This window comes from Pygocentrus nattereri, chromosome 14 (assembly GCF_015220715.1).
Source record: "Pygocentrus nattereri isolate fPygNat1 chromosome 14, fPygNat1.pri, whole genome shotgun sequence".
Lineage (NCBI taxonomy): Eukaryota > Metazoa > Chordata > Actinopteri > Characiformes > Serrasalmidae > Pygocentrus > Pygocentrus nattereri.
In genome coordinates, this window is record NC_051224.1 from 9,408,344 (window position 1) to 9,429,047 (window position 20,704).

General features: G+C 45.1%; 1 protein-coding gene across 4 annotated transcripts in view; it reads right to left on the reverse strand.

Moving 5' to 3' along the window:
• Positions 1-20,704, reverse strand: part of LOC108412729 (retinoic acid-induced protein 1) — a 59,302-nt gene that overhangs the window by 14,394 nt on the left and 24,204 nt on the right. The window contains exon 1 of one of the 4 annotated variants that reach the window (XM_017684893.2): positions 7,917-8,003. The exons of the other annotated variants lie outside the window; for them this stretch is intronic. Coding sequence (XP_017540382.2) covers positions 7,917-7,937 — 21 coding nt within the window. The 5' untranslated portion in view covers positions 7,938-8,003. Of the gene's footprint in view, positions 1-7,916; positions 8,004-20,704 lie in introns of those variants that run through there. 4 annotated transcript variants of the gene reach the window in all.

Genomic DNA, 20,704 nt, shown 5'->3' on the forward strand with positions numbered 1-20,704 from the left:
CGACATGACCAAGGATTTACAAAGAATTTGTCTTAGAATTTTAAAGGTAAGCAGTCTCTTGTTAGTCTTTAAATGGGCATATCTAGTTACAGTGACGTCTGCTGTGCAATTGGGCTTTTTTAACGGGGTGGGTGGGTTGTTAGTAAAGGCAGGATGTCAACACATTGGGCTCCAGTGTATCGTAAACTATCATACCCAGTGAGACCTTTACCAGCCAATGCGGAGTTATGTTGGTGAATAACGCATTGGCTGCTAGTACATGAACCGGCTTAGGCCCTGATTGTCACACATTATGCCAACTAATCTCACACACTGAAGTTGCAGAGCTCCTTTGATCATATCATCTCTGCTAGAACTTTGGTCTGAATTTCTTTTTCTCTCTCTCTCTCTCTCTCTCTCTCTCTCTCTCTCTCTCTCTCTCTCTCTGTAATCCTCTACCTCATGCTTGTGGATGGAGGTTTTAGCAATGTATTTTTTAGTTCTGCCCAATGTACATCTCAGATCTACCTCAATTAGGCATATTAAAAGGAGCATGTGTGGAGGGAATATGGAATGTCCTCTGAGGAGAATCTACACATAAGACCACAGGCACTTTCTTAAAAGGGCAGGACACATTCCTTCATTCCCTACATATTCATGACCATGGCATTTTGATGCCAACCCCTATATTAACCCTGTATTGAAGACATTATACTTTGAAAATATTACGGCAAGAAACTGCTGATATTTTATTAATAGTTTTATGCTAAGATTACAGCATAACCCAGGTATTGCTCCTTCATAAAACCATCAGTGCAGTGCCTGGTAATATAAGAAAAGCAATTATGGGGTGTATTTTCCACTACTCAGGATTTGTAATCTAATAAACCAATAAATCAGGTGTTTGGCATTTGCCAATCCCTCATATGACAGCTGGGGTTAAGGGATTAGTGGGTGTAAGGCAACCTGCGGAAAATGAGCCTGCAACCAAAAATGTTTGACTGATGAAAAATGCCCATACTCATGAGCAATGCACCAGAAAAGCATATGGCATTTATTTCAGCATTCTTTGTATTTAAAAAGCAGAGAGAAGATCAGTTATGGTCAATGGACAGGGACTAAAGGTCAGGCGAAGGGTCAATTCAATTAAATTCAACCAGATCTGATATCGAATTAAATAGTTCACCTACAGGATCTGCATTTAAATGCATGGATGAATTTCAAATATAATTCATCTCCTAAATTAGCTAAATTTAATTAAGTGACCCCAGCCCTGAAGTAAGGGATGTTCACCTGCCACACATCTGAAGCCTACTGTAAGTTCCTATTGAGCCAGGCCTGTTTGATGTGAAAGACGTCTATAGCTGTGGAATGATGGTTGGGGAGATGCTAATCGGATTGGATGCTTTCGATTGGTCGTTCTGGCTTGGCTGAGTACAAGGTGCATTTCTCAGAGATGTCACTTTGACAGAGCTTCAATGAACAAGCTGGCACATAGGCGCACAGCAGTCAAGGAGAAACGAGCGCTTTTGGGCAGTGGACACATGGAAGGACCCAGGACATTCTGTTCTGCTTTAGCTTATTTCAAATTCTGTTGGTCACTTCTATGATTTATCTGCAGAATGTGGAAGCCAGTTATTAAAGAGAGCCTATTACTGGACACTAATGCTGCTATTTCTGGTAGTTTAAGTAATACATTAAAATATGCTCCACTTTTTATATCACCAATTAATCACAATTGTCTGGTAAATTAATTGGGTTGAGTTATTTTGGACTTCCTTCTCAGGACTGTCTTAGGATGTATTTTACTCATTATCAGTATGTTGGTATGCAACTGATTGGTTTTGATTCAAAATCTATTACATGTGGTCCTGACATTTAGTGATGTTACTGCCTTATGTCTAGAGTTGGGTTGTATCAAGTAGGCCAAGGCAATAAAATGACAACTATCAAAATCATCAAAAATATTCTTCTAACAGAATATTTCTTCTACATCTAACAATTCCTGATAATTATCTATACCAAATGATATGGAAAAATATAGTGTCATAAAATATTAAACAATCTTCAATGTCAAGCAATCAAGCCTAAGACTAGAAGTTCAAATGACCAGTCCGGGTGGCTTGTGCCATTAGGGGGCTATGGAGAGTGGCCTTTAAATGTCGAGCCTCAGTGCTGTCGGCATGGTGACGCTGCGCGAAGCAAGCATGCTGCCGTGCCCTCCCTGCTGTGAGGAGCCTGCTGCATGTTTCATCAGCGGCAGCCGTGCCCCGGGCATCACGCCTCAGGGACTACCACCGCTGCGCCAAGGGAGAAGGGCTGGGGGCAGGTGTGGTCAGAACCCTCCCTCCACCTATATCTTCTACACCCTTGCTTTAGTGCCTGGGTTTGTGTTTATGCTAAAAAAGAGACAGACAAGAAAAAGTGTGTGTGCGTGTGTGAGAGCAAAGTCTCCAGCTGCACTCAGAGCACCCTAATACCTGAATAAGACAGAAAAGCATGTTCGGAGCAGGGAGAGAGGGCTTAAGCAGCTTTGTGGGACAGCACTGTAGACTAAAGAGAGATAAACGGAGTCTGCTGATGGCGTGAAGCATCGAGCCCTAATACCTCCTGTTTTTCTTCAAGCCTGAGGAAACTGCATACAACCTGGCTACCCTGGCAACAACAGAGATGACTCCACGTATGGTAACTAAGCACTCAGCGACTATCTTGGGAATTTCAAACCTCTGTTTATGAAAGACAGAAAAGGGAGCGAGGGGAAGAGGAAGAGAGGAGAAACAGAGACAGCGAGAAGTAGAGGTAGAGAGAGAGAAAAGGGTCGGCAAATTGGGGCAGGAGGCTGATTGATATTCCAGTGCATGAGGGGAGCAGGGAGCTGTAGAGCAGCTCACGGAGAAAAAGTGAGAGGGGGATGTTAGTATAGGGAAGTCTCTGCAGCAGGTGAAGCTGCTATACTCTTGTCTCTGTCCTGTGCTGTACTGAAGCAGAGGCCTCTTTGATCTCCTCCTATCTCTCTCTCTCTCTCTCTCTCTCTCTCTCTCTCACTCTCACTCCGCAGGGGCGCTCCAGCTGTGCCTGTTCATTCTCGAGCTAAGATCGCACCTCACTCTCTCCCCTCCCGCATTTTCCGTCCCCCAGATCGCTTACATTGATCTCCCGGAACTGAACGAGAAGTCTCGAATGCAACCCGTGCTGAGGGATTATTTGCTTTGAGACAGACTTCATCAATAATGGTGGTACAAAAGGCACAATGACATTACTGGCCCGAAATGCTATATGCCTTGCTGCGCTCAATAAGGGCACAGTCATTTATTTCTCCCTGTGAGGCTTGCCGCTTCGCTCCGTCTCTCCTCTCCCCTCCACTTCAGCCCACCTAATTGATGAAGCAGAGAGATCTCCGTGTCACTTACGCTTTCTTTCTTTCTTCCCTCTATTTCTTTCTTACCCTTCTCTCTGTTCCATTCCCTGCCTTGTTTTCTGTCTCCCTCTTCACCTCTCTTCTTCATGAGCTCTCTTTCTGCCCATTCTATTCTTGCTGCACCCTTCCTGCTCTGCTTTTCCTCTTCCCTTTTGGTCCACTTTAACAACAGATTAACCTTTTAGGTCCAAACAGGGGACTTAGATGTGACCTTGGGAAAGGAGCTGAGGTGGGTGTCCAGCTTGCAACCCTTGAGGGAGCATGCTAGACTCTTGCTACCCATGTGGTGTTGTCTAGTCTGAAGTAGTAGGCATCCTCTGTTTTGATTTGATCATGGTGATCAAGTCTAGCCAAGAAAAACGTATCTAGCTACATAAATGTGTCCATTAACATTGCATTCATGGTTGCAATTTCACTTCCAATCCTTCCAGTCCTGGAGTGTAAGATTTAATACAGACAAGCAGTGTATCTGTGTCTGCTTGTCTCTGTCATCATCGTCATGAGCTAAGAGTCATGGAAGGATGGGGCAGACGTCATTATGGTCCCATGATCTATGCTGAAAATATGCACTACTCTGAGCTAATTTGTCAGAGGACTTCACCAGCCATGGCTTGCTTACGTAGTGCGCCGACATTTGGTCTGGCCATTCTAGCCTCTGAGAGCACCCTTCTGTCTGTCGCCTCTGTGGATGCTTTAGCAGACGCTGATTTTGGCACTTGCCCTTTGAATCTGAAGTTTGGTTGGGGCTAAGGCTGGGTTGGCCAGAATTCAAGCCTGCCACACTGAGAATTGCTGGTTTAAGGGCTTTATAATGCAATTAGCAGGAGGAGGGGTGGTACAGGGCAAACACATTGTGGTGTAGGGAGACAGGGAATGTTCACAGGGAGGGTTTTTTGCAGCAGGCTGAACCGTTTTCAGGGCCATGACGATGCCCCGGGCCTTTCCCAGAAGGTGCCCTTCATGTCCCGGACTCTTCATGTTCTATTCATGTCAAGTCCTGGCTCTCTGCCCTATCAACTGCATAGCTGTTACCGGAGGACTAGACTGGGGAATATTTGCTCTGAAAACCCAGCCGCACCGAGTCAGGCTAACGCTAAAAGCCACAGATACACTGATAACGTGTATGAAATCAGAGCAGGGCCCGGATACACCACAGGGAATGTGTGAGAGAGCGTGAGGGAGAGAGAGAGAGGGATGGAGTGAGGGGTTTAGGAGGAGAGATGAGGATTGTTATTGCCAGGCAGTTCTTTCATTGATTTTTTTTTTCTTTTCCTTTCTTTCTCCTTCCTTTGCTGCTAAAATAACAGCGGTGCTTACACGAACCTTCTAACACAATTAGAAGCAAATCCAGATGGGAAGAAACGTGTGGAGGACAGTCTCTCGTCTTTAAGTGACTGTTAGCAATCCCATATTGTGCAGGACTATAATAATTGTTAGAACAATCCATGAACAAAGTAATGTAAATATGTAAAATATGATATGTGAATTTTATCATCTGTAACGCATTGTATGATGTTCAGATAATGTACAAGGTATTTATAACAGTTTGCAAAATACTGCAGGAAGTGCTTGAAGGCAATTACTGTTTTCTACCACCATAAAGAAAAAAAGTTGCCCTGACAAGACTTTGAACAATACAGGTGACAGAGGTTAGATTTGTTGATTAACATTAATGTTGATTGTTAGTTGTAAGCCCACCATTGCTATATTCTCTGAGGTCTGATACTGACAAACAGAGAACAATACATCCTACAAATGTACAAACCAGGCAGGAAAGCATAAGAGCCCCTATATCCGGCAGGAGCGGAGGTGGGTGGTGGGTGGCAGGGGGGAGGACATGCTCTTTGAAAAGCGTCCGCTGATGCGATTGCTCTGTCAAAAACGCTTTCTCTGATGCCGGGAGAGTCAGCGGTTTGGGGGATGAGGCTTAAGACAAAGGGATGCTGGAGCTTTGGCTCATTTATTCCCCTGTCTCTCGCTCTCTCCCTCCCCTCTCTCCCCGCTGTCTGTTGTGCGGACCTGCTAGGGAGAGACAGACAGAGTGTGTGGACAGGGATGGGTGAGTGTGTGAATGTGTTGGTGGAGCACAGCCAAGCCAGAAGAGGGAGATGGGGGAGTGGGGAGCCTTTGTTCTCGGCTGATGGAAAAGAAAAAAAAAGCCGCACCAGATACGGATTCGCGCTGAGGCCGACATCAGAGTGCATCACAAGGCGAGCGGCACGGTGCAGCGTGATTAGATTAAACCTGGGGCCCAAATTACTCTGCTTGCCCTAATTAAACTTTAATCTCCAATACCACACAGATTACCTGCAATGTAATTGAGCGAGGAGCAGTGATTTAAGGAGCACTATGTGTGTGAGTATGTGTATGTGGGAGACAGAGAGAGCGACAGAGAAAGGATGCAGGGTTGGCTGAAGGTCATGTCCCCCTGCAGGCAAAACATCTCTCTCTCTTTTTCTCCATTTTTTCTGAGCTCCCTTTTCGCAGACAGAGGACGACGGTAGTGTCTGTGCCTGTCCAGAAGTGGAGCAGTCAGTTCTGACTATGGATGCTGTCCAATTCAATATCCCCTACCACCGAGTGAAGTCCACACAATAGCACTCAAGTCCACTGCCTCCCTACACCCCCCAACCATCATCCCTCCAGCTTCATGACTCGTTTTTCTGTTTCAAGAAAATGATGACCACATTTCCTGCGTGGAATTGTGCGGGAGAGAAAGGGAGTGAGTGCATGTGTGTGTGTGTGTGTACAGCTGCATTCAGAAATATGATCAATGGGGCTGATTCAGAGATAGGATAGCAGGTGTCTGCACCCTCCCCCCATTTCATGCCACCGTCCAGAAGGTGATGGGAGATATGAGAGGTGCCATTTTCTATCTCAGAGCGTGCCGATGTCCTTTACATCCACGATAAAGGCCCATCGCCACAGACATGGGCTCCAGTCAGTTGGTGGCAGGGTCAGAAAACACGGGGTCAGGCTGTGAGCATGTTTTTCATTTTGTAAAATTGTACAGATAATTATTGTTCTTCACAACAATCCAGAAATGGGAGCTATTAGAACTCAGTTTACTTTGCTTGCATCACTGACAGCAAAGAAACTGGCCACGCCAGCAGGATCTCACATATCTTTACAGACACAAATGTCAAAAAAAAGAATAGAAATATACTTTACCTAAATCAGTCATATAAAAAAAGTATTTACGCTTAAGATAGACAGCTAACACATCAAGTACAGAGGTGGTCGCTTCTAAATCTAAAGACATCTTTGGACTGACTTTCCAGCAGGCAAATGGTGAAATCCTAAAGCATTACCAACGTAAACAACTTTTGGCCATTTTATACTTTGTGGAACCCTCTGTTCACAAACATTTGAAGCTGTTCTATAATGCTGGAACTACCTCATGGACTACAACTACCATAAACACTTGCTTAACAGTGCTTGGCCTGAATTTGTCAGCACTTGTGCTTATTTATAGATAACACTGTCATACTTAAGCAAATATATTTGAAATTACAAAACAAGTTAACATGGAATGAGGCAAGTTTATGAAAGCCATTTCATAATGATTTTAATATCGATAACTGTCAGTGTAAAGGCTTCCATCACGTGTTAGCTTTCATTTTTTCACCAAACTATTCCTATAAGAATCCAAGTTGTGCATGACTTGGTGTGTAGATGGCTGCCTGGGGGCCAGCATGCCCTTCAGGCTTCTGCCTGGGCACCCTCTGGATGGCTAAGCAAGTAGACAAGGCCAGCTGAGCCTCGTCTAAATCAGTTATGGGTGGCCTTGTCCACTATAGATCATTAGGCTGTTCACGTTCTCCTCAAACCTTTACACCTTCACTGAGCTAAAACAGAAAAGCACTGCAAAGCAATCATCTGCTCTGCAAATTTACATGAAGGAGGAGGGAGGAGGAGGCACCCATAAAAGATGTGTTAAAACACTCTTTTAGTGCATGTAGTTCTTTGAATGATCGACTCACAAAGCACAAGTATTATCTATGAGCAGCATGCATGCAGTCGCCTCAAATCTGGTAAACATGGGCGCTGGCGTCCTCGGAGATTAAACCTTGGAAGCGGCAGCAGCAACCCGTGTGCGCTGGGTGTCAGCGTAAGCACACTACTCACACACCCAGTCTGACAGCTCAGAGCTTTGAGGCGGGAGAGCATTGTCTCCCCACGCAAGCAAGATGGAGAGAGGAGAGACGGAGCAAGCGAGCGAGGGAGGCAGTTGGTGGAAGGGGTACTGTGGCTCTGAAATGTGAAAACAAACGATAATGTTTCCCTATTAATACTGCCTTCATCTGCTATCAGAATTACCATAAATAGAACTTGAAATAAAAGTTGCACATGCATATCCACTCAAAAAGTAATTACAAGTGATTGGTTAATAACTAAGTTTCCAACTTGTTACTGATCTTGCAGGAACGTTGTCAGTGAGGATTCTTTATTTTTGCCTATTCTAAATTTCTAAACTTACTTTTAGTCATCACCAATTAGGCCGTAGACATTAGCTTACATTTTCAGCTGCTGGCTGCATTATGTGACCCGTCCAGGGTGTATCCTGCCTTCCACCCAATGATAGGCTCCAGCTCCCACTGCAACCCTGTAGGATAAGCGGCTTAGAACATTTGTTGAAGGTGGGCAGAAACAGTGAGATAGCTAGACTCTACCATAACAGATAAGGCTAGTTACCCAGGCTAACATCAGTCATGTATTTACTTGCACATCTCCACATTTCCATCTATAAAACACTTAAGCATAATTGTATATTGAATTAGGACCACCCTATGAGCTTGTGAGGGCAGCATAATAGCAGAAAAATGCTACATGCTCCATATGCCAAGCATACAAACAGTCTACGCTACATCAATTTCACAATCTGTGGTACTGTAAAATATGCCATAACAGAATTCATAATGCCACATAAACTGCATTTTGAGCTGAGCATTTTGAGCAAGGGCCACTATATCAGACACAACCCACACAGAGGTTGAACAAGTGATTCATACTCTCCGCCCTTCCTCTGAGAGCCTTTCAGGGGCTGCAAATTCCACCTATAGTTTTACATATCTGTTTGAGCAGATTTGTACTTCATCATCTCTTTGAGTACTGATGGTTAATAACCCCCTCCTAGTACTTTTCCACTCTCTGTACTTGCTTCTAGACAACAATAAGATTGAAAGACAACAGAGATTTCGGCTAAAGCCTCCTCCTGCTCAGATGTTTCTCCTGAGAAAAAAAGAAATCTCATGTCTCCTCTTGTGTTTTCTCATTTCTCCTTTGTCTCTATTGTATCTCACATCTCCTTTTGGGCTAGTGCAGTTTCTCCTAAGGAAGTCTAGGAGAATCACCATTAAGTCTGATCTATAAAAGAGCAACATTTGAGAATCCAGGGCCACATACAAAGTACAAAACTATATACTTATAGTATGTAAGCCATTGTTATTAGCACACTTGCATGGCATGTGTTTCTGGCCTAAATCTCTGAGCAGAAGGTGGGAAGTGGCTTATTGGTGCTCTGGCGGGACGTCCAGGGATGCAGCGCCACTCGTGCCCCCAGTGGGCTGGATGGTACAGACTGTGATGACTGTCGCCGGTGGCATGTGGAAGCGAGTGGCGCAGCACCTGCTGCAGAGGTGCCTCTGGATCTAGGAGTCAGGTGCACACGAGCCCACGTCATGAATCACTGATTGGAACCTGTGAGGCGCAGCACATAAGTCCAACCCCTAACCCCCCCACCCCCCACCCCCTCAACACACACACACACACACACACACACATCACCCCCCCCCCCCACACTCAGGCGGGCCATTTGCATAAGATGCCTCATTTGCATGCATATGAGGTGAAAGAAAGGACTGGCGTGTGCAATAGACGCTGTCCACGATTGAAAGGAGAAGGGGGAGGAGGAGGTAAGAGAGAGCCAGGGTCGTTCGAGCCTTCGTTTCCTATCTCCCTTCCGCTCTCTCGCGCTGGGGTTTGATCTCTTTCGTGACCACAGGCAGCCTAGCACCGAGACCTCCATTAAAATTCTCTCTCCCTCCTCTCTGCATTACGGAGAGGTGGTGACAGAGAGAAGTGTGTGTGTGTGCCGTGTGTGAATGCGCGTGCTCCAGCTGGCTGTGCAAGGGCTGTTCGACTGCAATCCCTCAGTTCAAACGCATTGATTCGCTCTGAAGCCTCCATTCCCCCCTGCAGGCTCGGCCACAACACCTCCACGGCTTCGCACACACAAACAAACGCCCGCACATACACACAGGCACATATGAACAAATGCACACAGACACGGCCCAATCCCCTCCTCCCACACACATCCATGAACAACCGCAGACGCTTAGATACCGCACAAAGGTGCATTTTAAGACACAACCTCAGATCTAATCCTGAGACCAAAAGCTGGCTGGTTTTGCCCGAGAGGATTTTGCAGTGGAGAGGAGCAGGGTACAACCTAACACATTTTGGTTTTTGCTTGAAGAGTCCATCCCCTTCATTTTTCTCACAACCTTGTGGTCAACTTATAACATTTCTATGGTTTTATGTACCAAAAATGCTAAATTCATATAGCAATTTTCCAGCCACTCTTTATTCCTTAATTATTAAATGGGCTGCTTATGTTACTGTGACTTTAAGACCATTATAAGATAAATGAGCTCTTTTCTGATTGGCTACCCTGAACTTCTATCATTGTTTACTTAAGGAGGCTTAAGGCCTCCATACACATCTTGCAGAAGTTTGCTTCACTTCTGTGAACAATATGATTTGTCAAAAAGAAAAAGCCTCCCTTACAGAAAAATCACATCTGTCACATATGAATTGCGCAAAAATGACAAGTAGTAACACATTTTTTCACATGCAAAACACATTTTTACATGTGATCATACTTTTTTCACATGTGACAACATATGTAACATGTGACTTGTGCCAAAACCACATGCATTTATTATCATGTGAATTTCCTTTGGGTTTTCTGTAAGAGCTGTGATTGGTCAGTGTTTGTAAGCTGTAAACTTTGTGAGCTTTGCTTTTTACTGAAAGTATACCAGGGCCTTTGGTTGTAGATATTGTGTAACAACTAACCCCACCATGTGTACACTGTACTTCAGCCTGGTGATGTCTAACCGTGGGCTGTTCACATGCTTCAGAATGAGACCGCATTACAGACACCGACGAGGTGAATAAAATAACATAGGTGTGGATTCTGTGACTTATACACAACACAGCATTAGAAAATTACTCAGGAACTATTTGTCAAAAGTCACAGATGCCTTTGCTGCGGGAACATGGGAACACGGCTAAAGCATGTTCTATTGGAACCAGTTTAACCACATTCAATACCCGTGTTACATTTTAGCCCGTGTTAGTTTGTGTCCCGCTCTCCCTTAGCAAGGTCTCTCCATCTTCTGCTTGTTTGGATACACAAACCCACCCTCTCTCATTCTGTTTCCCTTCTCTTTCTCTTTGTTTGATCTCACTGCCCAGCCAACAGCCCACATCAGCCAGAGAATAATAACCCTACAGTTGGACACGGACACACACACACACACGCACGCACAAAAACACCCACTATCTGTCTCTCTCTCTCTCTCTCTCTCCTCACCCCCCTGTACACACAACCAAACATACGTGCACAAACCTCCCCCTCTGCCTGCGAGCTCTGCAGCCCTGGCTGGAGAGAAAATATTTGTGTGTTTGAGCGTGCGCGTGCACGCGAATGAGCAAAGAAGTCCATCAGTCACGCGGGGGCTGTGCTTTGGCGGCGGGAGGCAGTCAGTCAGTCTCTCTCTCTCTCTCTCTCCTGCGTTTATTAGCGCCCCGTCGCCGCCAAAATCACTCCTCATCTGCGCTCACCGCAATTAGGCTCCCGCTGCCGTGGGGCCGGCGCGCGAGAGCGTGTCATACTGATGCCCTTCCCGCTCTGTATCACACTGCGTGGACACACACACACACACACTGCAGTATCGTCCTCCTCCCCCCTCCACATCTGCTGCCTTGCACACGGCGGCTTCTACCGGACTCTTTATGGGCCACTGACATGAGCTCCGTTAGCTCAGAGGCGCGAGCGGGCTTTAACGCGCGGACGCTAATGAGCAGTGAGAGACTGGACTCCTCACAGAATGTTCCGGAAGAATGAAAGAGAAACAGAGAGAGAGAGAGAGAGAGAGAGAGAGAGAGAGAGAGAGAGAGAAAATACAGTCTGTTTGTGTGTGTGTGTGTGTATGTGTTGTGTGTGAAATAGGGCAGCGATGAGGAGCTGGAAGTGAAGAGGACAAGACTGAAGCTCCTGAGGGAGAACCTGCCGTACGAGCGGACCTGTTATTTTTAGGGGGTGACTCTCTCTGACTGTAACTTCAGAGAGAGAGAGAGAGAGAGAGAGAGAGAGAGAGAGGGAGGGAGAGAGAGAGAGAGAGAGAGAGAGAGAGAGAGAGAGAGAGAGAGAGAAAGAGAGAGCGTTGTAACCTCAAAGGGGGGACAAACAGACAGAGAAGTGATAGATAGGGAGACAGAAATTAGGAAAAGAGGGGAAAGAAAGAAAGACGAGGAACGGAGAGGGCAGAGAAAGAGGAAAGAGGGAAAGGGTAGAGAAAGAGAGAGGGAGAGAGAGGCACATAAGAGCATATGAGAGAAAAAGAAAAGAGAAGGAAAGACGGGCGGAAAAGATAAAAGGATGGAGCAAAGAAAGAGAACATGAAAGAGAAGACAAGGGGAAAGAGAAAGAAATAGAAGGAACAGTTGAAGGAAGACGAAGAGAAAGGGCAGAGAAAAAAGAGAGAAGCATGAGAGAGAGGAAAGGGAGAGAAAGGGCAGAGAAAAAAGAGAGAAGCATGAGAGAGAGGAAAGGGAGAGAAAGACGGTGGGGGTGTTGGGTTATATTCCTGTGACTCTGGCGTGAACCCGCTCACATACCAGCAAAAAAGCCCTGTTTTAAAAATGATTTTTCTGTTTGTATTTTTGCCAAAACCAGCGTACAGCATAAACATTCAGGGCTGCATCTCTCTCTGTATCTTTCTCTCCATCATCCTGTCTGAGCTCTCTGTACGCGCTGTGGCAGCATCGCGCACGCGCGTCACCGTCTGTCCGTCTCGGCGCTACACCTCAGTCCGCCTGCTCTCGCGCTCTCTCTCTCTCCTTTTTTATACGGAGCGTATTTTTGGTTCATGACGTCAGCGCTCGGCTCCTCCCCCCACTCGCTGCTCGTTCTGTCACCTTAATCGTCGCGTTTATGCCGTTAGCGAGCGCGTGCGCACGTCGAATTAAGGCCCCGCGCAGCGGCAGGGATCGATTTTCTCTTCCTCTTTCGCTTTTTTTCTTTTCGTTTCTAGCGGTTGGGGGTCGATAACGGCGGTGGCGGCTAAACGCGGGCAGCTCCGCCTCTGCTTTGCGGCGGCTTCAGCGCGCTCCCGCGCCGGCCAGAGATAAACAAGCATGCTCGCGTCTCCGGGGAGGTAACCATGGTAACCGGCGAGCTCGTTTCGAGGCGCGTGTCCTAGAGGCGGTCGGTGCGGTAACGGGATTCAAGGCCAGCGTCACCCTCTGTTTTCGATCAGAGAGAGAGAGAGAGAGAGAGAGAGAGAGAGAGAGAGAGAGAGAGAGAGAGAGAGAGACGAGGCCAAGAAAACGCAGACTGTTAATGAACGTGAGGACAGACAGTCACATCGGATGCATGTAAAAGTAACAGTAAAACTAAAAACAAAAATAGCAAAATCACGTAATTATCACGAATTATCACGTAACAAAATTACGATTAACTTACCCCTGACTAATGGCTAGTTTATAAGGTCCACCTCCCTTATAGGTGCCAAATTATAGACTGCACTGCTCTACTCACCATCAGTCAGTCATTGGCCAGTTCAAGAGCAGCTCTGTGGTCAGAAAATGACGACTGATGAAGCCTAGAGAAACTAACTATATTAAACTATATTATGCACAGCAATAGACTACCTGCCGCTTAGGGTGGCTACAAGGCAGGCGTTTCTAATAAAGTGGCAGGCTAGTGTATGTCTTTGCAGCGAGGCGGCTGAAAATGAACTGCTCACTCTTTGTACTGTGCCGCATCTGTGCCTTTATATGGTCAGACTCGGTGGCTTAATATGTTCAAAGCAGGTTTTGTGCACTCTCTTTGCTCTCGCTCGCTCGCTCTCTCACACTGTGCAATCAATCTCCGGACGAAAAACGGAGAAGCTTTTTTGAGAGTCGGCCTGAGAGAGCTGTCAGGGCGATAGTCCGGTCAGCCGCGTAATGGACAGACGTGGAGCCATCGGAGAGCGCTCCGTCCTCATCAGCGGGAAAATTGAGAGGCAGGACGTACAGAGAACCAGTGATGGAGAGATGAGGGGAGGAGAGGGGGTCTGAGATGAGAGGGAAGTGGAGGGTGTGGAGAAATGCAGGAGAGAAATGAGGTAGATGTATAGAGAGAGAGAGAGAGAGAGAGAGAGAGAGAGAGAGAGAGAGAGATTGTAAATTCATGGCTGGTGCTGCGGAACCTGCAATCCTTATCAATGCATCTATCCATCCATCCGAGCAGCACAGCCTCATCTCCCCTGTGATCTCTCTCTCTCTCACTCTCCCTCCTCCTTTATCCCTCCCTCTCTCTCTCTGTAACGTCTGGAGCGAGAGAGGGGAGGGAGAGGGTGACAGTGGATCACTAATGCAGCAGGCAGCAGCTCAGAGGGAGGCAATAAAGCTGCACACAGCGTCCATACAGGGACACATCTGAACCATGGCCTTGATAGAAGCCTCCTATAACAGAGCTGCTCTCATTAACACACACTGAAGCTAGCGCCACCGTTATTAGCCCGCTTGAGTCACTCGTTCTCCGTTTTTTTTACAGCCTCCCACAGTAAAGCTCTCAGCTGCTATAAACAACACTGGCACAGGATGAGCGGAAATGTCCTGTTTACAGTCCAAGCTAATAATAAGTTCGTTACGAATGTGTGTTCACTCAAACTTACTGAGCTATACATGCTCTGTCCGTGTTGGGTGGTTGGGCATTCGACCTAATGAGCAGAACACAGCTTCCACGCTAACATTTAGCTGCTTTCCCACACCTGGGAAATAGGACACATTTGTATACAGGGAAACCAATGAACACACACAAGTGCTTGGGATGGGGGTGGAGGGGTGCCGGTGGGTATGTTGTTGTTGTTGTTTCCAACTTGCCTAGCAGCTCCAGTACAGACCACTGGCATTGCATTTTAGGGCGTTTTCACACTTGGGCCGTTTCAGCGTCTGAAAACGACTCAGACCGCTGGGTCATGGTTTTTTTTTACATACGAGAACACGCCAAACGAACTCAGACCCCACTAGACGGCCCAAAACGAACCGAAACAGTTCGTTTGTAGCTCGTTTTGTGGTTCGATTAATTGGTGCATTGTGAAAACAAAACGGCCCCAATTCGCTTTACCTCTGCTTTACGGTGAAGTCCTCGAGGCTCACACTACACACAGCCACGGCAGGTAAAACAGACCAAGGGTCATTTAGAAGGTTCTACTCAGGATAAAGTCAGTCCGAGACCTGAGACAAACAGCGGCGCTGACATAGTAACGCGATACCATGCGAGAGCTCAGGGGATTTCTCCGTGTTAAAGGCTCGAGCTGGACACGCGACGCAGTTCTGAGCTGCTTTTACTCTGAACGCTGAATGAATTAAACTTCTCCGGGTGGAGCTTCAGTAAGGACCACAGCCAAAAACGGAGCCCCACCACAGCAGATCCGCAGGGCCATTTTTCCCATTTTTGCGTTATGCACTTCGGCCAATAGGAGAGCAGCAGGCGGGTCTGGTGGTTCTCCTCGTCACCTGATCGGTCAGATTTATCAGAGAACGCTGTGAAAGGGGCCTGAGCTCTAGTGTAGTTGAGGTCAGAAAAAGAAGTGGTCTGAGCTCTCAAAGGAGGAGAAAGAGTCCTCTTTAGAGTTCACTTACAGTGTGAACACAAGAAGAACTGAGGCCATTTGCAGTTGGTTCCCTTCCATGTTCACTTTAACAGAACTCGGTTCGGTTCTTTTAAAACGAACTATGTGTGAAAACACAGTTAAACATCATATGGAACTCTAAACCTGAGACGGTCAAGTTAGTCACTTTAGTTAAACACAAGGTGCTTGATGACGTACGACTTGTGAAATTTTAGTTTGAGAAAAAACACAAACAAAACGGATTACATTAAGGTTGCCAAGATAAATGTACTAAAGGAATAAAAGCTTCTGTCTTAGTCCCATCATGTGTGACTTTGTTTTGAAACTGTTGGCTAGCAAGTAGTGTGGATAGCAAGTATGCACGACCTGTTATACCTTTTGTCACGGAGGTTGTCAGCTAATCCAGCTGAAGTTTAGTAAATCAGTATCTAGCATATGTGCCATTCAAACCGCAGACCCCACAGTTTCAAACTGTTACACCTCTTTCCTACAAACACTTTTACTGCATGCAGCACTTCAGTTCTGTTCTTGGTTCAGTCCAGGCTCAGGTGTCAAACCCAGGGGAGCTTTAACCTGCTTGTGGGCAGTCTGGCTACAGGCGGTCATGCCCCAGTGGGACTATTTACACGCAACATCTAAAAGGTGAAGTTAGTGTCTTATATGCCAGGTTTTTTTTGGAATTTTCTGGTCCATCTTAAATAGTGCAGAGGTGCAACACGGAGGAAGCCTATTTAGATTCATTCCTACCTTTTGTCTTGAAAAGAGAAAAAAGTTGTATTTGAATAAAACCATACAAGTACAGTAAACTGGATTATAAAAATCTAAATATATCCTGAATTTGAGATGAGCTTGAACTTTAGCTCATGTATGTATGAGGCTTGGTAAAATCATCAACAGCAATAAAACAGCCAAGGTCTATGACAAGCTATAGTCTATCATTTGATCAAGTGGCATAGGCAGAAATCATTTTTTGGGTAGGCTGTAGCCTAGTCCAGCAAATGATCACTTTACCTGTTCCAACACTTCTGCTCTATAGTGATACAAAACAGTAGCAATCAACCAGAATACTGGATTCACATAAACACATCCAACATGGCAGCACCCTTTATTATAAAGCATGTGTCTGCTTACCACAGGCATGTTTGCCCATCGAAGACAACATTAGGGAAAACAACACAGCAAATTTAAAAACCTAAACCAAATCATTAAAGCCAAAAACACTGTCACACCGGGCCCGAAAAAAAAGTTTTCCATTCACGTCTTACCTGTAATGCACTGAAGTTCAATTCAATTCAATTCAAGTTTATTTGTATAGTGCTTTTTACAAATAAACTTGAATTGAATTAAATTGAACTTCAGTGCATTACAGGTAAGACGTGAATGGAAGACCTTTTTTGCTTTGACATTTTAACAAAGCCCATGTTAGCCTTTGTAGTAAAAGAGCATTATAAGCACCAAATTCTCAGAAAACTGGTGAAATTTTTTTCCAGCTTTGGATGAGTAGAAATCGACCTTGTCTATGGGACAGAATCTCACTTTTAAATGTCCCTAGTAACATTCCTTAACTGCAGCTGGCGCTTCAGATTCAAACACTGGCAAGCTGATAACAAACTGAAGGCTTGAGACAATGGCAGATAGCAGCGGTTGCTATGCAGTGATTGGAGGGCTGAAAAAATAAGGTGGAGGGTGGAGAGTATAATTAGCAGATCTGCTATAATGAAATAACAGCACTCACAGAAAACAAATCAAATTGAATTATCTTATAAAAATTGCCTAAAATATTCTTTCCCCATTTGATTGGACAGACCTAGGATCAGTCTGGGTAGGCACAGGTGGTGGAGGGAGAAGAAATACATTTCTATTTTAAAAAAAGGCCAAACAGAAGCCCTGAATTGCTTGTGGGCCCTGGTCGAACCTAAAAGGTTTTTAGTATTTCTTTTAGTTTTCTTTTGCACAATGCAATTTCTGCAACTTATAATGAAACTAAACTAAAATTCTGAAGAGTACTGAAGAGTTAAGACTCCCCTCGTACTCGTAGACTCAAGACTTACATAAATTGTGACTATCTCTGCTAGGTATGGGTGGCCTGATACTGACATATCAGATCCTGAAACCAGTCCTCACATAAAAATGAATACCAGGTGTTTTCCTTAAGCAGTAAACTGAATATGCATCAGATTTATTACAGTGATGGATAAAAAGGGGGGGAAATGAAATACATGTGTAGGAAAGAAACTAGTTTTCCCTTTGCACCCTTCCTCTGCTTCACACTCTTACAGGCACAGACAGCCACTTCAGACACAGTGAACACTTTGTAATGGCAGATCCTTTGGAGTTATTTCCCTAACCAGGCAATTTATGAGGCAGTTCATTTATTAGACAAATGCCTTGCAATACCTTTATAACTTTATATGTCCGTGTTTTTACTGGTTATTACTCTAAAAAATCACCAAGAATTGCCCACTTTGTTCTCCATATTTGCTATTAGTATCGGTTTTGGTATCCAGTTATTATCCTTGCTCTTACTTGGTATTGAATCAAAGAACAAATTAGCAGCATCACCCATCCCTAATCTCTGCTCTAAACAAGCATTACAATGGTCTTGAATTTACATATTTTCACAAAAACTATTTTGCGCCAACAATCTTGTCGAACTTAACAACAGTTGCTACAAAAAACGTGTTTGTGGATCGGGATGATATGGACAGGTCAATTAGCAGCGGCCCAATCCGACCCTCCTCCCCCCTTTTCTCTCAGGCCTATGGGTTTGATAATCAATCCAGACATTGGAAGAGGGAGGGTGGTGTTTATCGACGTATTTGCGCCTCTAACATTGATGAGAACTGCCAGGTGTGTGTGTGTATGTCCATGCATGCGTGTGAGGAGCTCAGTCGCAGTGACGGCGGCGGGGATCAGTAATTAACCTTCCCTCGGAGGAGAGAGAACACAAACAAGAAGGCGATAAGCTTCAAACCTCCCCCTCCCCAACACACCCACACTCACACAGTGGCATCACTGCACTGTCGTCTTCCACTGATGAAGCACACCTGCACAGAATACTAAAGAGCTCAGCTTTATGTCTGCAAGATCTGCTGTAAGAGGCTGTTTTGAGTAGACTGGGATCAGACTTCATGTTTTGCGAGCTGGGTGAGCTGGTCCTGGGTCTGTGTGAGAGGAAGACTACCCCAAGCGTCCCCCCACAGCTCAGTCCAGAGAAAAAAACAACAACATCAGAGTCAACATGACGCATGACTCATAAACACAGCGCGTGTGTGAATTGTGTGCGCTCTAGTGAGTGTGTGTGCAACAGAGATGACAGAAACACTGGGTCTGTCTGGAATGGAAGATCAGGTGTCGTGGAGAAAGAGCTGTGTAAAATTCATTAGCTGAGTGCCGAGGGTGGTCTCGTAGGCCGGCTGGCTAAGAGCAGCACCGCTGCCATGACCGCTACTGCCTGCACTGATGTGATGAGAGTGGGGGAAGGGGATGGGGGGAGTGCACTTCTCCTAGCGCAGTGGTCCACATGATCATTTTTTTAAACGGGCACAATCTCAGCTTCGTTCTCAACCTGCCTTTTTAGCATTAACCGAGCGTCATTAATAGCCTGTAATCTATTCATTATATCAAACACTCGACGAGCCTATACGGCTAATGCTATAAGCCTAGGAAACATCATTAAAGTATGAATCATGAATTTCAGTCTTTCGTAGTATTTGATATGTCCCCATTTTGAGCACTCAAGCTGGTACTGACTCAAAATTTGTGCAAAAGCTACTGATCAGAAGACTAAATTCACCTGAGTTGACCTATCTGAACATGTGTTCCCATGGTAGGTGCTTCAATTTGAACAGTGACCTAGAAATTGTACATAATTTTGAATATTTGTTCTTTCAGCTGTCATAACTGTTTATTTCACGTGTTTAAATGAAAAATCTCAAGATTTTATGTGTGCTCTCAGACTTTTGGACTTGTGTATGGAAACTGTGTATCCAAACTGTGTATGGAAATCACAAAAACAGGCTGGTCACAACACCCAGTGCACTTTCATATATCCATCCATTCAGCCAACAGCAGTTTAACTCTGCCTAGTTTTACTGAACTTGTGAGGAGTGTTTCAGCCCAGACAACTTTACAAGGCACAATACAAGGCAGTCTCTCAATGACACATTTGTGTTGGTTATAATTTAAAAGTATCTTAAAGAATATTAATAAGTGAATATTGACCAGGTTCTGTGGGCATGACGAGCATTTATTAGAGGCCTGGGCTAGCATGATGAGTGAAGTGCTCTTTCTATTTCTCTCTCCCCCCACAACGAGAGTGAGGTCATCTACATCCTCCTGCTGCGGAAGAGAGGAGTGCATCTCCCAAATGTGATAGTGCGCACACACACACACACACACACACACATACACACACACACACACACACACACACACACACTCACTCCTCCCTTTCTCTCTCTGGGGGCTTGTTTTTGAGTCGAGGAGGCGGCGCGGTGGACGACCTCGTTACCTCATCTCCATACTCAAGTGCAGCCGGTGTCGTTGTGCAGCACCGGGGGAAAAAAAAGAATCAAGAGGTTTAATCAATGGAATGGCTTGAGAGAGACACAGAGGGAGAGAGAGAGAAAGAGAAAGAGATTAGAGATTATGTACAATGATGCGGATGATGTAATGCACCGTGCATACATTGATATTTGTGCCGTTTCTCTCTCTGAAGATCACTTTTCAATGAGTGGGTCAAGAGAAGAGATAAAGGAAAATAGGGACAAAAGCTCCAAACATCACGTTTCGCACTCGAGAGGCAATCAGGCGCCGCAATCCGGGGTGATAACAACATCTCCAGTGGACTGGGAGAAAGGGCGAGAGAGAAAGACAGAATGCAATAAAGAGAGAAAGGAAGAGTGAAGTAAAGGGGGGGGGGGGGGGGGTAACACACTGGCTACAGCATTTCCAGTCTGGCAGTGGAGCTGAGCAAGGTGTGTTTCCACAATCTAATTGTCCTGTTTTCTGACATTCTCTCACTGTCTCTCTTTATACATAAATCTGCACTTACACATAGACACTCATGTGCTCAGGCGTTTGCATATATCACATTAGATTTTACAAATATGGCTCTTCCAATCAGATTTCATAGCTGCAACTGATGGGTTGCATCCTTAATTTTACAATTAATCAGTTAAAAGAATCTGCCAAAATTAGCATTCCTACTATATACTAAGACATTCCACTAACTGTGATGTTGTGTGTTCAGCGTTCTCTGAGGACTCAGATGCATGAGAACCAATTCTATATTTTTCTGCTTGTTTTTAATTATTAATAAAAAAATATTAAAAACAAATATTATATTTTTAATGCTAAGTGCATTTTACATTGTGTGAACACTTTGCAAATG